The 21,618-nt window shown below is 39.0% G+C and overlaps 1 protein-coding gene across 5 annotated transcripts in view; it reads left to right on the top strand.

Moving 5' to 3' along the window:
* The window catches only part of Tnrc6a (trinucleotide repeat containing adaptor 6A), a 132,479-nt gene that overhangs the window by 70,924 nt on the left and 39,937 nt on the right, over window positions 1-21,618 (top strand). For all 5 annotated transcript variants that reach the window (XM_029540267.1, XM_021212594.1, XM_021212585.2 and 2 more), the window contains 2 exons: window positions 9,412-9,499; window positions 17,762-17,783. In XM_029540267.1, the coding sequence (XP_029396127.1) occupies window positions 9,412-9,499; window positions 17,762-17,783 (110 nt within the window). The remainder of the gene's footprint in view (window positions 1-9,411; window positions 9,500-17,761; window positions 17,784-21,618) is intronic.

The raw sequence follows: 21,618 nt of genomic DNA on the forward strand, positions 1-21,618 counted from the left end.
AAAAAAAAAAAAAAAAAAAAAAAAAAGACCTATTATTGTTGTAATTTGTTTATTTATTTAATTTTGTGTGTGTGTGGCTGTTTTGCCTGTATGTCTGTGAAGGCAGAAGAAGGTGTTGGATCTCCTGGAAATGGAGTTAGAGATGGTTGTGAGCTGCCACCAAACATGAGTCTTCTAAAAGAACAGCTGGTTTTCTTAACCACTGTGCCATAACTCTAGCCCCTGTTGTTTTTGTTTGTTTGTTTCATATACTATTGAAAAAGAATGTTAAGATTGGTCGTGTTATTTGTTACCACTGATATAAGCTGTGGGTTTTTCTGTAACTACCCTATGTCTGTTTAATGAAGTTTTCTTCTACATCCAATTTGAGTGCTTTTCTTTCTCTCTTTCTTTTTAAAAAAATATTTAATATATATGAATATACTGTAGCTGCTTCAGACATACCAGAAGAGGGCATCGGATCTCATTACAGATGGTCATGAGCCACCGTGTGGTTGCTGGGAATTGAACTCAGGTCCTCTGGAAGAGCAGTCAGTGCTTATAACCACTGAGCCTTGTCTTCAGCCCTTAATTGCTTTTCTTGGTGATAGTGTTTTGAATTTTTGTGACTGCTGCTCTTGTATACTGATGCCATCAGTAACTGGCTTCATTCTTTTAACATTGTAGTACACTGGTCTTTGTATGTTTAACCAGCCTTGCATTCCTGAGATGAATCCTTTGATACGTTGGACTTTTTGTTGTCTTTTTTTTTTTTTTTTTTTTTTTTTCTGTGTAGTCTTGGCTGTCCTGGAACTTTCTGTGGAGACCAGGTGCTGGGGATTAGAGATGTGTGCCACAACACCCAATGTGTTTATGTTTCTAATGGCTCTAAATCTATATTCTTCCTGTAATAGTGTTATGTGTCTTTGGTATGTGGTATTTGACTTAGAATCTGGGGGTGTTAGCTGTTGCTTTGAGGTGTATCAGATGCTGTATTTTGCTTTAAGAGTTGTGTTTTGTATTCAGTAACATTTTGTCTATATTCCTGCACAGCCTTCTTTCTATCCTACCCATCACTCAGTGTCTTGCAGTGAGTTTCATGTAGCTAATGATTAGTGTACACTTGCTCTGTGCCTTCAGTTAGTACTTTATCTGTTTTACGTAATCTAATCTTCACAACAACTTTTTCAGGGATGTGCAGTTGGACTTCATTAGTTACAGGATAGAAGGGGCTTATGAGATGTTAAATATGTTTTTAAGGCCACACAAGCTGCTGCTGGATCTGAAGTTTAAGTTCTTCTTTTCTCCACATGGGCCCCCAAACTCTGCACTATAAGCTGTGTTTGGGAAGGACTCCTTTGATCTGGTCTTTGAAGGAATAGCGTGTGGGTGGGAAAAGTGAAAGGAATACAGTTAGAGCATCTTAGTAAGGGGAGGAAGCAGAGATTGTTGTCTAATTAAGGTCCTCTGTGCCAGGGAGTACAGTTAAGGAGAACTGGTTTTTTCCTTGCACCAGTAATTAGTTCTTTCTGGAACAGCGAGATTAACATCTAAAATAATTAGACCATGTATATTGTTTAATTGGAGGTCAAGGGTGAGGTCTGCATTGGTTGGAAAGAAATGTGAAGGAAGTAGTAATTGAGCTAAGCTTTAGAAAGATGATGGACTTAGAGATTTAGGTAGGCAGCTCCGGTTCTGAGTAAGCTTTAGCGCTTTAGGATAGGTATCTGGCAAACCATGGAAGAGTGTCCTTTCATAATGATGGGGAATAATGTTACTGCTATATTTCAGGGTTGTAGGTCCAAAATAAATAGTTTTAACACTGTACACTGTAGAGTGCTGCTTTCCTGATGGTGGGATATCTGTTTTGACTAATGTCCTCAGCCTTAACTTGCATAATTTCCCCTCCTATTGTATGCATAATATTGTTGCAACTTGCAAACAAGATGCCCTTCTACCCCTAAAAACTTGTATGTTTGTATTCTAAATTCAGAGGCATTTTCTTAGTAAGTACAGTGCCATTTTCATAACTGGGTGAACAACACTAACATTCATGATTGCTAATGCAAAGATTTTACTAAAATTTTCTGTGTTGTCTCAGCTCTGTTTGTCACAGCAAGGCAAAAAGAACAGGTTTGTGTGTGTGTGTTTTGTTTTGTTTTCTGGTTGAAGTCAATGCAAGGTCACAGGTTGTATTTGGTTTAGCTGCCTGTACTCTGGAACTGGTTGGCAGTCTTTGTATTGCAGTTTTCTGGTGTGTAAAGAGTGAAGGCCATTTTGTAGGTTGCCTCTCTGTTTCTCTCTTTAGGTACAGAGCTGTGTTTGGGGCAGGAGCAGCATAGGACTGAGGTGCTTTTCTTTGTCTCATTGTCTGGATGTTAACCAAGTGATCTTCATCCTCTCTCGTTGTCTTCCCATTCTGTTTTTCCTTCTTGCTGGTCCCCTTTCAGATTCAATATGTCCCTTCTCTCTTGTATCATTTTATATTAAAGTCCTCTGTGCTAGTGGATCAGTTGTGATTGAAAATAGCCTCTGTTACATTTCCTTGTTCATAATTGTTTTCACTGCTACCTTTATTCATTTTTTCTTTTCTTTTTTTCCCACTTTTTATTAGGTATTTGCTTCATTTACATTTTAAATGCTATCCCCAAAGTCCCCTATACCCACCCCCCTCCGCTCACCTACCCACCCATTCCCCCTTCTTGGCCCTGGTGTTTCCCTGTATGGGGCATATAAAGTTTGCAAGACCAAGGGGGCATCTCTTCCCAGTGATGGCTGACTAGGCCGTCTTCTGCTACATATGCAGCTAGAGACACGAGCTCTGGGGGTACTGGTTAGTTCATATTGTTCCTCCTATAGGGTTGCAGACCCCTTCAGCTCCTTGGGTACTTTCTCTAGCTCCTTCCATTGGGGGCCCTGTGTTCCATCCAATAGCTGACTGTGAGCATCCACTTCTGTGATTTTTTTTCCATATTGTTTTTCTTTGTTTCCAACAGAAATCACAAGTTTCATTCTATTCTGTTCTGTTCATTTTACTGCAGGAGTTATTGGAAAAACTGACCCCAACCGATTCATTCCCTTTACCAATTTTTGCTCTAAAAATTGGGTCTGCTGATACTACTTACTATGTAGTACTGACTAGCTTATTGATTAACACAGAAATCAAGACTGAGGAAACAGTAAAGCCAATAGGAAGTGCAGTGGGTGGGATATGTGAAGAAGGACAGATGATCTTCTGACAGATGTGGGTTTTATAACCAGCTTGAACATGCAGTTGATTGTGTGTGAGGGAGACCTGCCACCGATAGGCTGCTTGGGCCAGCAGAAAAGTTGTCTCCTGTTTCCTTTCCTTTCCTAAAGCAACTAGAACCATCTGTCTTTAAAGCTTAGGCTTTAAAGTCTATTTAGTGTCCTTATCTTCATGCTGTCAGCTGTCCTACTGTGTTGGCTGCCTTGCAGTTTATCTTTGCGTTTCCTTCGCATTGTGGTTTGGACATTACACACTCACTGGGATTACTTACTTCTCACTGTACAGTCAATGTGCTTCCTATGTTTACCCAACACTTTTGTACACTTCCATTCTGCATCCCTCCTGTTAATCTGTCAGGTTAACCAGTCTTTATGCTCCCTGGGGTCCATGTCATTCTGGGCTCTCTTGACAGGAAATTGTTTGTAGAAACCCTGCCTCTTCAGGTTTCTTGGTTCACTAGGAGGACCTACAGAACTCAGCTTGTAGCTGTATGGAATGTTAGATTTTGTGCAGTGGTTTCTGTACAGGGGTCAGTAGGATTAAATTAAAGGGAGGAAAACATCTGGAGCATGACAAGTAAAAGGGGGAAAATTCTCAAACATGGTGGACAGACTGAGCTGAGAACAGCTTTTATTAGGGGCAAGAAAACACACACACATACATAGAGAGACAGAGACAGGGAAAAAACGGGGTGGTGGGGAGGAGAGAGAGAGAGACGGGAGGGGGGAGGGAGGGAGAGAGAGAGAGAGGGGATGCTTTGGAAACTGAAGCCCAGCCTCTCCTTGAGGGGTGGGGATTTTTTTAGAAGTTTTGAAGGGTCGTCTTCTAGGGTTGGTCAGTTTGAAGAACAGAATGTCTGATTGGCCCCAGCTGTACTATAAACATTCTGATTGGCCTTGAACTTGTTGAGCTAGTCTAGTCCATCAGCAGGGGACACTAGTGGAGGGAGAAAAAGCCCACAAGGCCTTTTTTAAAATGCTAGGCTTTTGTCTCAGACCAGGAGGGCAAGGAAGAAGTCAGTCATCTTGGAAGTTCACCATCTTCATTACCTAGTCATGGATGGCCCCTCTCTCTGTCCTTCTACATATATCAGGGAGTATGTCTAACTCCATGTCCCTCAGAATGAAAGGAAATTAAAAGAACAATCAACAAAGGAAAAAGGTGACTAGGGAAAATATCGGAAGAAACTAGGTGTCAGCTTCCACAGTCACACCCCATGCAGCTGCAGAAGACATGCAGATTCTTCCCTGCATCAGAGGGAAACATAACATGCTTAGATTTGCCAGAAGTTTTGTTAGATATTTGTTATCCTTGGACTAGAGAGACGGCTCAGCAGTTAAGAGCACTTATTGTTCTTATGGAGGACTTGTTTGATTCCTGGCACCTATGTAGTGGCTCACAATCACACATAACTCAAGTTCCAGAGGATCTGAAGCCCTCTTCTGACTTCTTGGCACACATAACATGGGCACACACATGTTATGCAGACATGCAAGCAAACCATTCATATACTTAAAATAAATATAAACATAAATATTTTTTAAAAAGAAAGTTATTGTTCAAGGTTTCTGTTGGCTTCTGGTCCTGTATCATACTTTGAGAAAAGGTGTTAAGGAGGTTGAGTTGTGGTGCTTGTGCAGTTGATGTGCTGGGTATCTAATCTCATCAGTTAGAGAATGACATAGGTCAAGGATCATCCTGTAGCTGACACGTGCTGTGCTGATGTTGTTAACTCTTTCAGCACACCATATAAGCCTCCTCCCATCCACACGTCTGGCGTGCCTTGGCTATGGTTAATGTTTTCCTGTAGATTGTCCTGCTGCTACTATTTTCGAGTGTCTACTTATGTATCATTCCCTCCCTGTCCAGAGCCTTGGAATTAATGGGTCACCTGAGAGTGACACTTGCACATGCATGGTGAATAGATCTTAACCCTAATCAGTCCATATTCCTAATAGCAGTGAGTAATAATTCCCTTGGAAAGGAATATTAGAAGAACTGACCCTCAACCTTAGAGAGTGTAAGAGTGGTAGGCACCTCCAGCTCTGAGGTGGAGCCCTGGGCCTCTAGTACTCTGGGTTCCATTCCTAACACTCTAATCTTCTGCTCATCCTGTTACTTTAGCCAGTGGTATGTATGGAGACTTGGAATTTTTAGGTTTTTACTGTGGAAAGATTGAAGAGTAGATGAAACTAGAACATGGTGAGTAGTCTGCAGTTACCCCTGTCCATTTTCAAAACTTGGCCACCATTTTGTCAGTTTTGTTCCTGTCAGTTTTCTTTTTGTCTGTGTGGTGCTGTGGTAGGTATGGAAAAGAGAAATCAGATCTAGTATTGGAAACATTTTTTGTATGAAATTAATGTATGCTTTCTATAACACCTCAAATTAGAAATATTGTTAATAGTCTCTCTCTTAAAGATAGGGTGTTCTGTGTTGCTCAGGTTTACCTCAGACTGGTGGTGTAGCTGAGGATGGCTTTGCATTCCTCGTTCTCCTGCTCTCTCCTTCTAAGTGCTAGGATCACAGGTGTTGGCCGCCATACTGGGACATGTCTAATGTACTTCTTAAAACATTTCTCCAAACATTGTCCAGCTGTAAGCTTTCACTGATGTTTCCATTTCAGTTCAGGAGGTTATTTTTATGTGTCTTCCTCTGTGCTTAAAATAATACAAACGTAACACTGGCACACAACCTAAATAAATGTTCTGGGTTTTTTGTTTTTGTTTTTTGTTTTTTTTGCGTTGGGCTGTAGTGGCACAAGCCCTTAATCCCAGCACTAAGAGGAAGAAAAGCAGGTGGATCTCCGTGAGTTTGAGGCCAGTCTGGTCTACAGGGTAGGCTGGGGATAGTGCTGTTTGTGAGTGTACAGCTTGTGTTCTCCCTTTCCTGTGTTAGGACCTTCCTTCCAGTGAGTAAGCAGATCAGCTCCTTTTCATTGTGCTTTGTATGAGCAGCCGTTCTTTATTGACGGGTCTTCAGGTGTTTGTATTCAGCTCCCTTGAGAGAGACTTGGAGTGAATTCTCATATACATATGCCTTATGGTCTAGTGCTTTACTGCTGTACATCATATCTTCAAGAATGGTGTGGTGGGTTAGAGTAAATATTCATCTGTCTGTCTGTCTATATTAACTTGCTGTATTGTCATACTTTCCAAAAGGTTTTATGCTTTTGTGGGGTTTTTTGTTAGTGTGTTTACTATGTGTGCATGTATATGTATATACACAGAAATCAGTACACATTTCTTTCCTTTCACCACGTGAGTCCTGGGGATCAAACTCAAGTTGTCAGTCAGGTTTGGTGATAGGCACGTTTATCTGAGGAGCCATATCACTAGCTTGCTTGTCTCTTAGTTTTTAAAAAAACCATCTAACTGTTTAAGTTTACACTTTACAGTATTTTGGTGGTTTGAATATGCTTGGCCCAGGGAGTGGCACTATTAGGAGGTGTGGCCTTGTTGGAGGAAGTGTGTTACTGTGGAAGCGTGTTGTCTGCTGGAGTGGTGATGATGAGTAGAAAGGTGCCGTAACACAAGGATCTTCACCAGGGTCAGAGAACCACCTGCAGGAATCAGTTCTCTCCATTGTGGGTCCTGAGGATGGAATTCATGTTGTCAGGGTTGGTGGCAGGCAACTTACACACTGACTCATATTGCTGTCCCCTGAAAATTTATTTACAATCCCCATTGCTGCTTAGCAGCATACACATAAAATAAATACTAAAAAAAATTATATGGAGAATCTAGCATATATACAACATCTACATTTTGAGTATAGGTAATAGACATAACAAATGTATACAACTATGTGACTCCAGTTCCCTCTGAGCACTCAGAGACTTTCAGTTGTACAGGCTATAAGTAAAAATATAAAGTTCTCATTGGAGAGCCCCAGAAGGGGAGCCCACCCGGTTCCTGTTAAACAGTTTGTAGATTTATAGAACTATAGCTTTGGAATATCTTGCCACTGGCCTTGAAGGGAACAGTAGCTAAAATTTAGGTACATGTAAAAACCTAGAAAAAGATGGATGGACAAGCCCAGAAAAAAGATGGATGAGTGGATGAATAGAGTGAGTGAATCTATGTGGTTGACGGTTATGATAGTGTTGAAGAACCACTTCCCTGTCCTTTGGATGTCAGCCCCTGTTACATTTCAAGATATCTAGCATGTGTTTTATTAAGTACTAAGGATGCTTGGTAACTTTACAAAACTAGCCCTAAAATAAAGTTTGAGAAACTTTAGAGAAAGGAGAAAATTCAGCAAAGAACGAGCCTGTAGTTAACTGGAGACCACAAAGAACAAATGCTAATAAGACTGATATCTTGACACAGGGTAGACAGAATTTTGGGGTGCAACTGAGGACCATTGTATTAAATCTTCACTCCTTATCTCAGGATTGGGAAATACTGTGAAGTAAGCATGCTTCTTCATGATAGAGGAGCCTACTATGTAGCATAGGCTAGTGTCAAACTTGTGATCTTTTTGCCCGTGCATGCTGGCAGTTGCCACACCTGGCTGTATCTCAGTTCTAGCATGGTGACAAGGAAGCTGAAGAAAGCCAAGGAGTTAGAGCTTTTGTGTTTTCCCTGTCTTAAGAGGGACATGCCACTCTGTTACTCTTGTACACTTTGGTCATCTTGGCCTTGGACTGATGGCATGGTCCTTACACAGAATATAAGAGAGTATAGTCATAATGCATTTGGCATGAATTTGTCATTTCAATTGTGTATAATGCCACTCATTTGTATTTTCTTAGTCTGCTTAATAATGTCCCTCAATTTTTTCCATCAGAAGAGCCAGGTTTAAGTTCTCTGCAGTACATTATAGCCTCTTCCAGTTTCCTACATACTTACCCATCTTTCTGGTTTTATCTGGTTTCATCCTCACTGCCATTGAGCCTTAACAAGTGGTTATGCTTCCCATTGACTGTCCTTTGGGGCTCTCTGTTGTTTGTAGTGTGTCCTGCAGAAAGTTTATTCAGAGCAGAGTTACAGATTATTTTTATGTATGATGGATTTCTTCAATATGTAGAACAGTTACTCACTGGTATCATGGAACTTAGACTTGAGGCTGACTAATGTGGAAACCCAGAGTTTCCTCCACGTGTTCCTAGAGTTCTTTTCTCAGTACTCTGCTTGAATGACAGGACTAATTCAGAGCACCATGAGAATGGACAGGCCTCACTTGAATGATGGACGGAGAACCGGTAGCCTCCGTTAAGGAGAGCTGTGCACTCAGGGGAAAGACCTGTAAGCGTCCTTTGGAAGTTTTAGTTTCCCTAGAGAGCATTGTTTTGGTTTTAATTTGGTTTTCAGAGTAAATGCTTCCTGTAACCATGTAGCAGGAAGGGCTCAGAGATTAGAGTGAATCTGGCTTTTATATCCCTTATGCCCCACCCCCACTCATTTCTTTCTGTTCTGCTTCAGGGGTGGCATGTAAATCTTCCTAAGACTTGTGTGTTTATTACCAGATATGACTTCTTTTGTTGTAGTTCACTAATTAGTTTTGAATAGTTGTTGCTTTCTCCCTGAATTTCAGGAGGTGGAGGGAGAAAGAGGAAGTAGTTTAATCCTGACAAGAAGTTCTTTCTGTTGGCAACTTTGATATTCCAAAGTTTTAAATAAACTTATAACATACATTATAAAGAAAGAATAGTTTGAGATTATTATTCTAAAATATTACCTATTTATGAGTAATTTGTACTCAAAAAGAATCTATGGCTGGGTATATAGTTCAGTGATGAATTTCTTGACTAAAATGCAGATCTCTGGGTTTGATCCAGCATCATAAACTGTGTGCACATGCACATATGAGTTGGGGGGGCCGGGGGCACAGAAGTATAGCAGTCCATCAGCATTTGGTGCTATATGATAATTGGGCCCCTTAGCAAGGTAACTACAACTTAACATGTATTTACATTCTAGAATTGGAAGGAACCTGCAGCTTTTCATGTAAAACTATAAGTTTTTCATTGCCTTACGTGTTATAACATAAGATGAAAGCTCTCTTACCTGCAAAGGGAAGCTCTGTTAATTAATTGTACTACATGATAGCTGTGTGGCTAGGTTGCAAGTTGTGTTGAATAAAGACAGAGCTGCTCTTTCTTAAAAGTGAAAATGAATATGCAACTTTATTTTTATTTCTAAATCCATTTTGGGAAAGTTAATTGCAACTGTGTGGTTCAGGGATTTAGTGCAAGAAGAAGAACAGTTGATGGAAGAAAAGAAAAAGAAAAAAGACGACAAGAAAAAGAAGGAAGCTGCTCAAAAGAAGGTAGTATATGATAAACTTTATTAAGCAGTTTGAACATAGAATACAAGGAAATTACTCATGACTTTGTTAAAGCATCTGATTAAGTTTGTTAACTTCATTGAAGATTCATTTTAATATTTAATGTCTTTGAATGTGCATATATGTTTGCTAAATATGTAATTCAGTGCATAATCTTGCCCATACTGAGTATTTCAAAGGTAAGTACATCTCAGGGGGTTTATCTTTCAATTAGTGATTCCTATGTATTTCATTATAATTTTATAAGTGGGGAGAACACAGAAGCTTAATGGCTATGAAGATAGAGAGGACTTTAATGCCTTACTTGTTCATACAACCTTAGGATGATGTGACCATCAATTTTATTTAGCCTTCTTGGGCATCAGTTTCTTTACTTTTTGTAAAACGAGTGTTGAGTTAAATGAGGTAATAAAATACATGTGCAAAGTAGGAAATAAAGTAAACTATATTTAAGCAAATCATATTTAAACAAGTTTTGACATGATAAAGAATAAAAGTCCCCTTTAATTTAATGCCTGTGCTGAGTTTCTACATTTTCACTTTAAATGAAGTCACTTTAAAGCGAGCCCTAAGGTGTTTATTAGAAAAGACTCTGCGTAGAATACAGGATAAGAAACTGGAGCCACAGCAAGTATGCAAAGGCCACTGACCGCATACTTGCCACTCAGTCTCCTCTGTCAAATTCTCAAGGACCTTAAAATGTTCCAAAAGATCCAATAAACCACTGTGTATTTATTTTAGTGAAAAAGTGCTGCTGTGCTCTTTAAATATGTATCTTAGCTAAGGTATCGAGCTAGTACCTTAGCATCATTCAGCCCAGACACAAAAGGCATAATGCATGAAGCATGTCTTTATGGGAAGCTGTTGAAGCACAGAGGAAAAAGATACCTTAGCTGAGATGGAGCAGAAGGATAGGACATTTTCTCAGAATAGAAATGAGTCGAGTGATTAAGGAGCAGGAAGTACACCAGGCACTCAGAACTAGGAATTTGTAGCTTGTATATATTAAAATGTTGAGGCTTTGGGGGTGTGGGGTGTAGGGAAGGAGTGTCAGGAGATAGTTCTGAAGCAGTTAGTGATGGGTAAATCTCTTCTTGAGACTTTGAGTGTTTGTATTTTCCCTCAGGGAGATGTTGGATTAGATTGGAAGATTTTGAAGTACTGATTTAAGGGACTGTTGACATAAACCCTAGAATTTGCTTAGTAACTATGAAGATAGAATATCCTAGCTTGACTTTTAGATTCCATCGAGTGATTAAATATATTTGGGAGCTGTTACTCTGCTCCGAGAGTATAGAAAAAGAAGTGATAAGTTAATTAGTTCTGGGTGTGCTAAACTTCGTGCATCTTGGGAGAAGTAATAGAGTACAGAGCCATTTGGAGAACTGAGTGTAAGGAGAGATAGTAGGTAACACTAGTCATCTGTCAGTCCAATCTAGCCACCCCTCAGGGGAACCTGGAAGAAATACATAGGTCTGCTTTATAGGTGTTTGGCTAGGGCTCTAGTATAGAGTCTAGTGCTGGTGCCTTGAGACTCCACCAGAGGCTTTTTTATGTTGGATGGTCTTTGTAGTTTGTCCATCTTTATTTGGTAATAATGAAAGAGTTGGGTCCTCAAGTTAAGGTTGGGAAAAACTACTGTACTCTTGGGCCATGGTGCTATTTGCCCATAAACTAGAGACTGGTGAGAAGGCTAGTTGGTGTGCTTAATGTAGAATCTGATTTGGCTAGTGTCTTAGTGTTGTTGCCTGTCTTAGGGTTTCTATTCCTGTACAAACATCATGACCAAGAAGCAAATTGGGGAGCTTACATTTCCACATTGCTGTTTATCATCAAAGGAAGTCAGGAGTGGAACTTAAGCAGATCAGGAAGCAGGAGCTGATGCAAAGGCCATGGAGGGATGTTACTTACTGGCTTGCTTCCCCTGGCTTGCTCAGCTTGCTTTCTTATAGAACCTAAGACTACCAGCCCAGGGATGGCACCTCCTCTCAGCCTTGATCACTAATTGAGAAAATGCCTTACAGCTGGATCTCATGGAGGCATTTCCTCAAGGGAGGCTCCTTTCTTAATGATAACTCCAGCTTGGGTCAAGTTGACACACAAAACCAACCAGTACATTGCTTTAGGCCTTGTTGGTCCTAAGGAGTTCAAGATTTAGCTTGTAAGTTATAGTACAGCATATCTGGGAAAGATATATGTTTGGAATTTGAGGAGATTCTGCAAAAGGAAGATGCTTAGAATAATTTTAAGTCAGCATATAGAAATAATGGCTCAGTTGTGAAAGTTCATCTTTTCCTTTCCTCACAATCAACTTTTTAAATCACCTCCTTATGTATACATACATTTACATGGAGCGCATGACTGGTGTCTGCTTGTTATTTGTCATTGTCAGATCTGCAGGGACAGTTTTTCATTTTTTCCCACTCCTTCCGTTAGTGGCTCCAGTCTCACTAGCATCATATCCCACAAGAACCACCCACCAGGTGTTGAAAGAAAAACGACTTGCTTTTTCCAGATTTTCCACATGGCTACGGTATTGCTATGTATCCTGTCAATCCACTAAACAGTCTAAAGGATGTTAAAAACCCTTAATAATTGTTAAATTTAATTGTCCAGACTGACAGTGTAAATAAAGCTTCTCCAAATTGTAGAAAACCAGCTTATAACCGAATTTGAATGCAACCTGTTGGCAAAATAAGGACAGCTGGTATTTGCGTACACTGCTACCAAATAGCTCCTTAAAAAAAGAAAACTCACAGATTGGCCCATATGAAAGACCATGAGTCACAAACTGTTAAGACAAGGTTTGTGGAGCTTTCTTTTGTTTTCTGTAGGAGCCAGCAAGTATATCACAGTATAGGAGACATGAGTCAGGTGGGCAGGACCATTTACATGAGTGTTTTATCACAAGTTACCTGCTCTATGTATGAACCGTGCACTTTCCCTTTTGAAGATGTTAGCAGCTATCTGTTCTAATCTGTTTGTGTTCAGTATAAAGACTGATGTTGGTTTCATCATGGCAGCAGATACAGAAGTAAAGTTGAAACCTCATTCTCTCATTGGGTGTCTATTCACAGCTCTACCTCAGCACTCTGTTTTCCATGTACAGTGTTAGCTCACACTTCTTTATTTTTTACCATATATAGGGGACCTTTAATTGAGAAATCATCTATAAGGAACATTTTATAATGTGATATAAAGTGTAGGTTCTCATGCTACGAATATAGAAAACATGTAGACTTAACTCCCTAACAGCAGGTGTGCTTTTGAAATCTAATTTTATGCCATGAGCTATTTTCTGCTTCAAATAAAAAAACCAAATAACACAATTGATTTGTTTAAATACTAGATAGTAAACACAGAGCATTGAGCATGTTAATAAGCTATCTCTGCACTGAACCAGATTCCTGTGCCTCTCCCTCTTGATAGCCTCTTAGGCATCATCAAAACTCATTGCAGTATTTTAACAATAACAGGTCTTTATTTTGCTATTTTAGCATATGTTCAAATATTTAGTCTTTCTCTAAGAAATTCTCTATAAAAATTAGGTACTTTAAAAAAATAGTATTTTCTACCCTAGTAAATGATTGATAGTGAGGTAATAACTTCATTTTAAACATTTTTCTGTTCTAAAAACCTTATCCTAATAAGGTGGCCATGTATGTGCAATACTTTTTATATGATGAAGAATCTCCTGTTCTTAGACCTAAAAAATAGTTTGATGGAGCACAGACATATAGCTTCAACCTTAGAGAGGGGTGAGGGGAGATTAGCAGGAATTTCCCCCCAGGCTCCAGTGTTTTGTTTTTTTTTTTTTTAAGATTTATTTATTTATTATATGTAAGTACACTGTAGCTGACTTCAGACACTCCAGAAGAGGGCATCAGATCTTGTTACAGATGGTTGTGAGCCACCATATGGTTGCTGGGATTTGAACTTGGGACCTTTGGAAGAGCAGTCGGTGCTCTTACCCGCTGAGCCATCTCACCAGCCCCTCCAGTTTGTAAGAAAACTTTCTTTTTATTTTTTTTAAAGATTTATTATTTTTTTTACGTATATAAATAAATACACTGTAGCTATCTTTGGACACACCAGAAGAGGGTATCGATCCCACTACAGATGGTTGTTTGTCACCATGTGGTTGCTGGGAATTGAACTCAGGACCTCTGGAAGATCAGTCAATGCTCTTTACCGTTGAGCCATCTCTCCAGCTCATAAGAAAACTTTCAAAAGGGATCTTAAGGGAGGAGCAGTAAAGACCAGGGAGATTGAGAAATAGGTTAATTATGAGGATGACATAGACCATCTTTCACTTAACCATGTAACTTAGTACCTAGAAAGTAAGTGGTAGTGAAGTGTTGGCACAGCCATGATACAAACTGGAATTTTCTGTTAAGATAGATTTCAACAGTCATCCTATTTTAGGTGTCGCTGTTACTGTTTGAATTGAAAGGTTTTTATGGATGTAAGTTACTAAAGCCTAAGAGAGATTTGGGCTGTAGAAATGTTCTGACTTCTTCCCTCCCTTAGATATGAGTCTTATCAGAGCGTTTCTCTGAAACATTGGTGATAACATGACCAGACTGAGGAGGTGCTTATCAGGGGCAGTGAGATGCTCTTCTTATAGCTCTCTCCTCCCACACACCTTCTTCCCTTCCCTTAGTATTCACCAGACCAGGGTTCTAGACTAGGTACTATTTGCTAACTCAAAGGAAAGACTTTTGAATAGTTGTTATCTCAGTTTTAAAAAGTGAGTTGAACTAAATTAATTCTTTATTCCTTGTGTCTTAGTTACTTTTCTATGTGAAGAGACACTGACAAAGGCAACTTGTAGAAGGGTTTATTGGAGCTCACAGTTCCAGATGACCACCATGGTGGGAAGTATTGTAGCATAGAGTCAGGCATGGCAATAGCTGAGAGCTTACATTTTGATCAAGCATGAGGCACAGAGAGTTAACTTGGAATGGTGTGGGCTTTTGAAACCTTAAAGCTCATCCCTAATGATATACTTCCTCCAAGGTCATACCTCCTAATTCTTCCTAGTCAACCAACTGGGGACCAAGTATTTGAACTTTAGAGCCTGTGGGAGTCATTCAAACCACCGTATTATAATATCTGGAAGGCGTTGTAGAGAGTCAGTCAGGAAGGAGAAAGACAAAACTGAGGATGAGGATCAACTCATTTCCACATGTGAGAGTTAGAGCCGAGAGCAGTAGGAATACATAACCTGCTGACTGCTCCCCACTGTTCTCTGGCTTCTTCTGAGCCAACTGGGGTCCTGAGCTTAGAGGGCTGTATTTGACCACATTTTGCAGATGAGGAAGGAAGTTAACTAATTTAGAAAAGTTAACTAATTTGACAAAGATCACACATTGTCAAAAATAAAGCTGGGATTCAGAACTTGAGTTCCAAAAATCTGCTTAGACACTTAAACAGAGGTAGGTAGGACGGGTACTACAGAAATGTTAGGAATGAAACACCCTCTGTCCTGCCTGCTATTATCTGATATCTCCACTTGTAGAATAGTTTTAAAGATTGTTTGAAGGTGAAAAAATGTTAAATATTAAAATATTTAAAATACCAACTGTTTACTTCTATGCTTGATTTGTTAGAACTCTATAATTGTCTTACGTAGGACACCTTACTTTTAATAGTCTATATTTTCCTCATACCCCAATTTGTCATGTTTTATTATTTAATCCTTACAATAGCTCTGAAATATGAGCACGATAGTTTCATCTCAATTAATTCAAGACCAGCCAGCCTACATAGTGAGATCCCGCTTCAGAAACAACAAAAGAAGACATTAAGGACAATTTTTAATATTTATGTAATTCAGTAGAGGCCAAATATTGCTCTATTTTCTTTTAAAAAATATTTATTTTATGTATGTGAATACATTGTCGCTCTCATAACACCAGAAGATGGCATAAGATCCCATTACAGGTCATTATGAGCCATCGTGTTGTTAGGAATTGAACTTAGAAATTTTAACTGCTGAGCCATCTCTCTAGCTCCAAATGTTGATGTTTTAACACACAATCCATACAAAATATTATTAATGAAGTAGTTTTTATTCTTTGAAAAATAATCAATATTAGAAATCTGGTATATATTTTGCAGATCTCCATTTAAACTGGCCTCAGTTTGGTGATAAGAAATTATAGTATGACTATTGGCTACAATTTGGGACAGTCGAGGCAATTACTATTAAAATACTGGGCCCACTTGGAAATTCTCATAATAATTTAATTATACTGCGTTCTTGGACCAGCCTACAGAAATCTGCTTTAAGAGGCAAAATTCTGCCCCTTCCAATTCCTCCTCATCAATTGTAAAGAGTGCTGGATTTCTATCATATTCATTCCTTCACTGTGTTAGGTCAGTGTTCATCAGAATACTGGGTGAGGCTGGCCATTGTTCTAGAACAGTTGGTCTCAAACCCCTTTCGGGATCAAATGACTCTTTCAGTGGGGTCATCTGTGGCCATCGGGAAAACACAACATACAGACTTACATAATGATTCATAATTAGCAAAATTAGAGTTATAAAAAAGCAATGAAAATGATTTTATAGTTGGGAATTACCACAACATAAGGGTCATAATATTAGGGAGGTTGAAAACCTCTCTTGTAGAACATCATAAACTGCTTTCTTGTCCTGACACCGTCTTCTAAAGCCTCAGAAAGTATCACGGTGTGCTTTTGGTTCTAATGATGTCATAATTTCTATGACTCGCAATTTATCTTTCTTTGAAAGAGATCTGTAGAGTTTGGGGGGAAGGGACTTAATACTTAATTCTTATGCTGAGTCTTAGGCTTCATGAGATTTCTTAACATATATAACAAGTTACTTCTAACACTTCACAGAGCTAAGTTCTAAGTATTATGTTTTTTCTGCAATCTGATTTTCAAAATTATAGCCAGGTGGTGTCATCAACGCCTTTAATATCAGCACTTGGGAAGGCAGAGGCGGATGAATCTCTGTGTTCAAGGCCAACCTGGTCTACAGAGCTAGTTTGAGGACAGCCTGGGCTGCACACAGAAACCCTGTCTTGAAAAAACAAAATAAAACAAAATGACTTTCCCCTAAAATAAATAACTGTTGTCTAGCTCATTGATAGGTCTTTTAGCATGACCTTTCCATCACTGTTTCTCTTTTAATTTTGATCATAAAATACAAGATGGGCCTCCATTATTTTGTGTATCTCTAATGCTCTAAAACCGGACAAAGCATCATAGTGAAAGCTGAACATTTGGTGTGGCTTCAAAAATAGAATAATTGTTGTAGTTTTAGTATGTATTTATATGATATAACTTAGTATGGAATTTTTGATACCTTAATAATTTTATTTGACTAAGCAAAATGAATTACTACCATGCCCTGAAAAAAGCTTTGTCTTAATTTAGAAATAATTCTTATTCAATTATTATTATTCTGCCTTTTCCGGTCAGCCTGAATGTTCTTGAGTATTTTACATTCAGGTCTCCATACTGTGATTCAGGTGAGAAGGTGGTTTTGCTTTGAGTCCTCTCTTGCTGGTTGTTTTTTATTTATTTTATATATATAGTTCTTGTGGAGGCCCTTGCAGTTTGAGCTGCTCACCTAAGTCAGCCCCACTGTCCTCCAGCTTTCTCCTCATGTTTGGTGTCAGAGAGCTAGTAAGCACAAGCCACAGGCCTTGGAAAGCAGGTTCATCAGCTCACCTTGCTGCCCATTAGCCATTTTTCTTACATGTGTCAAAAACAAGTTAGTTTGAAGTTTTTCCACATAACAGATACTGAAAAGTTGACTATATTAACTAAACCATCAACTTGATCTCCAGAAATCAAATTTACAAATTTGGCCAGAGTGATTATGTATAACTTTTCTTACAGAAAGTATAACTCTTTGATTATTTGAAGCCATTCAAACTTGCAAAATTTGTTACAAAACTATTTTTGCAAAGGTGATAATTATAAGTTATATTCCTTCCCATTTAGAAAATTATAAGCCACAATAAAATGTTTTCTATGCTTTATATCTAAAGAATTAGTACAGAAATTTTTATTAGTAAACATATCAAGAACAATGGGGCACATCTGTGGGAAAAGAATGCTTGCATGTCTTTTCCTGTATAGTTCATCTAGATGATAATTTCTTAAATAAATGTATATCTAATAGTGATATGAACATTTTATCATAACAATCATTTCTTTCAGTTTCATATTTACATTGTTTTTTGTTTGTTTGTTTTCATTTTAGGCCACTGAACAAAAAATCAAAGGTACGTTGTTTAAAGCTATTCTTTTTTTTTTTTTTTCCCTTTAAAATCAAGTTGTTTATGTGCATTTTTATTCACCTTCAGAATGGGAGAAAAATGTGTGAAGGAAACTGGGGTGGAACAGGCTGTTTCAGTGAAATCACATTGATGTCTTCTTTGAGCTTTTTTATGGTGTGTATCACCACACGGAGAAGATGCTGTCCTAAGGCTGTCTTTTGAGTAGATCCCACTTTCTAATGCTGTCCAGCGTGAGTCTTGAGCACGTGCCTTCACTTCAGTCTTCTATTCTAAACTCTTACACAGGGGTGGTGTCAGTTTCTGCCTGCTTCACTCCTTGTTCTCTGTTTTATAAAGGATAGTAGTGACTCCTATTTCTGCATTATCACTTAAATAATACATTGCTAACTCTGGAGTCATTGAGCCAGGTTACCTAAGCACCCTGTCTGGATTGAAGATTTAGAGCTTAATCCCTTGCAAATCCTGAGTCAAGAGTCCTTTAGCTTCCACCTGACTACTTAGTAGTCAAAGTTGTACAGCTCAGAGACTGAGCTTACTCGGCTCCAGCATACCAAATTGGAGTTTTAGCTGTATCAGAAGTATGCTCTCAGCGTCTCATTAGTATGTGTATTCACAGTACAACCTATGGTTATGCAATTCACTTCATACTAGTTAAGGCAACATCTACTAGATTCTCTTGTATATAACAATAGTTAACCTTTATTTCACTGAAGAGAGGTTTTACATGAATCTAAGGAAAAACAGAGGGAGGAATTTGAGAGTGTAACTTGATTTATTTACAGTTTGACCAGAGCTGGAGAGAAATTCTCAGTCTCTCTCTACTTTATCCATACCAGTGTTATAATTTATTGGAAAGATTCAGCATCCAGGAAACTATGCATATACAGACTTAACTGTGGGTACAGGTTACAAACCACCTGGGAAAGAGAGTCATCTGCACAGCTTCAGGACTCCCATGTGTGGCCTGTCCTTACTCAACCTGGTGTTTTCTGGAGAAATTATAATCCCTGGTTCGGGGAAGTAAGTGAGATCCGAATTTAACCACAAGAACCCATGGAAAAGTATTGAGCATGGCAACATGCTATTACAATCCTAGTACTGGGGAGATGGATGGACACAGAAGGATTCCTGGAATTTGATAGCCAGCCAGTCATGCCAAATTTGTGAGCTCCAGGCCACTGTGAGACTATCTCTTGAAGGAGATGGATGACATTCCTGAAGATGCCACACAAAGTAGTTTTTCTGGGCTTTACAAATGCACTCACACACCAGCAGACAGGCTCATTGGATGCGTGCATAAAAAAAAGAAACTGTAATTCATAAGATTCCTATTATGTAGTGGAAACTGGAGGCACACTTAAACAGAATACAATGCAATAATACAATGTAGTTTGACTGAGTAAGTTGTCCTTAAGCACAGAGGAGTGCTATTTCACCTCTGTTTAAGGAACGAAGCCTTAAACAGTTGATTAGAGAGAGGCTGAAGAAACAGTTGGGAATCAGGTCCAAGGGAGCTTTATGTATTTATGTAAATGTTGTATGTTCATATATGAGCATACCAAGTAAGGAGTTTTGTTTTCTTAGGCAGCTAGGAGCCACTAATGAAGGAGCTTATGCAAAGAATGGCATGGTTTATTTGTTTTGACACAAGGTTGCCTCTGTATCCCAGACTAGGATGGAACTAGGATCTCTGATAGGAGGCATACGCTGCCATATCCAGCTTTTTCCATATTTGTAGCTGTTAACCTCTGTTCATTGAAAACTGGCTGAAACATGAGTCTCGGAGATTTAAAAGTGCTAAGACAGATACATTTCTGGACAGAGGGGGCAGGTAGATAGAACAGGTAGTAAAAATGGAACATTTGTTTCTGAGTATAGGCCTAGATAGTGATCCTGGAGAAGCAAGACCACAGAGGGAAGAGAAAGAATACATACAGGGTAGAGATATGAGATGCTAGACTAGTAGCTGCTGGGCTACCATGTGTTGGCGCACACCTTTAATCCCGGAGATAGAGACAAGAAGACCTCTGAGATAAGGCCAGCTTTTGGTCTAAATAGTGAGCTTGAGGCCAGCCAGGGCTACATTGGGAGATCCTGTGGTCAGAAGAGGAGTTGAAAGTGAGATTATGACTGAATTAAGATTACTGTGATACAGAGTATACACAGCATCTTAAAACTTTATCTGCACTTACTCCCGTGGTTGGGAGTTGATTTTCTTTGTTTTGTTTTTTGCTTTTTATTTGTTTTGGTTTTTATCTTCTGGTCTTCCAGGGCCCTTTCAATCTGACCTCTTATGCTCCAGCCAACCCACAATTTTACACATGTACACCAATTGTTTTTCCTAGTCTTTCGGGCCAGGTTTTTGAGCATGGCTGTCATCCTTCAGCCTTATTTCCAGTAGGTTGCTCTAGGTGTTCTTGATCTCTACCCTTTCCAGTTTTTCAGAATTTATTACATTTGTAATTTTGAACACTTGATTATATCCTGTCTTAGACTGTTGGTTCACAAATATTTCCTTTTCAGTGTGATCTTTGTGTACCTACTGTTTAATATCTTTTCCAGACATCAATCATTTTATTTGCTTGCTTACACTACCTCCTGGTTTTTAGGTCTTCTGAGCAGTCTGAGCATGTTCAACTGACTGTAGGAAGTCACTTGAGTTGCAGTGTGCTGTTTCCTTCTGTTTCACTTCACCCTTCATTTACTGGCTGCTCCCTTCACAACAGCTCCCCGTTACTTTATTTATGAATATGTATTTCATCTTTATGCTGGGTATGTTTGTTATATTTATGGTTTGAGGTTTATAGTAGGTAGAAATGACAGATTAGAGCATTGGATTGCCAGGTTTGGCCTGTGTTGAATTGTTCTGATGCACTACCATTGAGTAAAGTGACACACCCATCACACTGGGTGGTGTGTCTTGTTTTGTTTTGCTCTGAGTTTTGGGAGCAACAGAACCTGAATCCACCTTCCATTCTGTTTTAGTGGCAATTAGTATTAACTAGAGTTGTAAGGTATAGTAAGTTTCAAGACTTACTCAGCTTGAGTAACTGTAACTTTGTACCCTTTAATCCACTACTGCTTATCTCAGTTCCTAATGATAACTAGTCAGTTCTGGGGAACTTGGGGTTTCATTTGTTTTGACAGTGTTGGGAACTGTGCAGAGAGCCTTACATGTGCTAAGCAAGGATTTTATCATCTGGCTAGAGCTAAAGTCTCTATTATTATTTTTAAATTCTACATTTAAATGAGATTATGTAGTATTTTGGTTTATTTCACTTAGCATAGTCTTCAGGTTTATCTCTCATTCCCAATGTCAAGACACCCTTTTTGATGCTGAGGAACCTTCTGGAGTGAGTGTGTGTGTGTGTGTGTGTGTGTGTCAGTCTCTCTCTGCATATCTATATTTGAGTGTGTGTCTCTACGATGTCTCTCCATCATCCACGTGTATGCACATAGGTCTGTGCCATAGTTTCTTTATCTACTGGGACATTCAGGTTTGACACATCTTTGCTCTTGTGAATAATTCTGTGATCAACTTGGAGCGTGTATCATCCTATAAAGTACTTGAAAGTGTTCCATTCTTCTCTTTGGGGTATGTACCTGAGGAGATGATGCTAGGTCATATTAATTAGTTTTCATTTCTGAGGCATTGTTAGCGCTTCAATTTCTCAATGATCAAACCTCCTATTGAACAAATTTCAAGAACTTAAGTGACTTCATAGAGCTTCAGAGTAGAAAACTGAGACATGGGTCGGGCGTGGTGGCGCACGCCTTTAATCCCAGCACTGGGGAGGCAGAGGCAGGCGGATTTCTGAGT

This window comes from Mus pahari, chromosome 1, assembly GCF_900095145.1.
Source record: "Mus pahari chromosome 1, PAHARI_EIJ_v1.1, whole genome shotgun sequence".
NCBI lineage: Eukaryota > Metazoa > Chordata > Mammalia > Rodentia > Muridae > Mus > Mus pahari.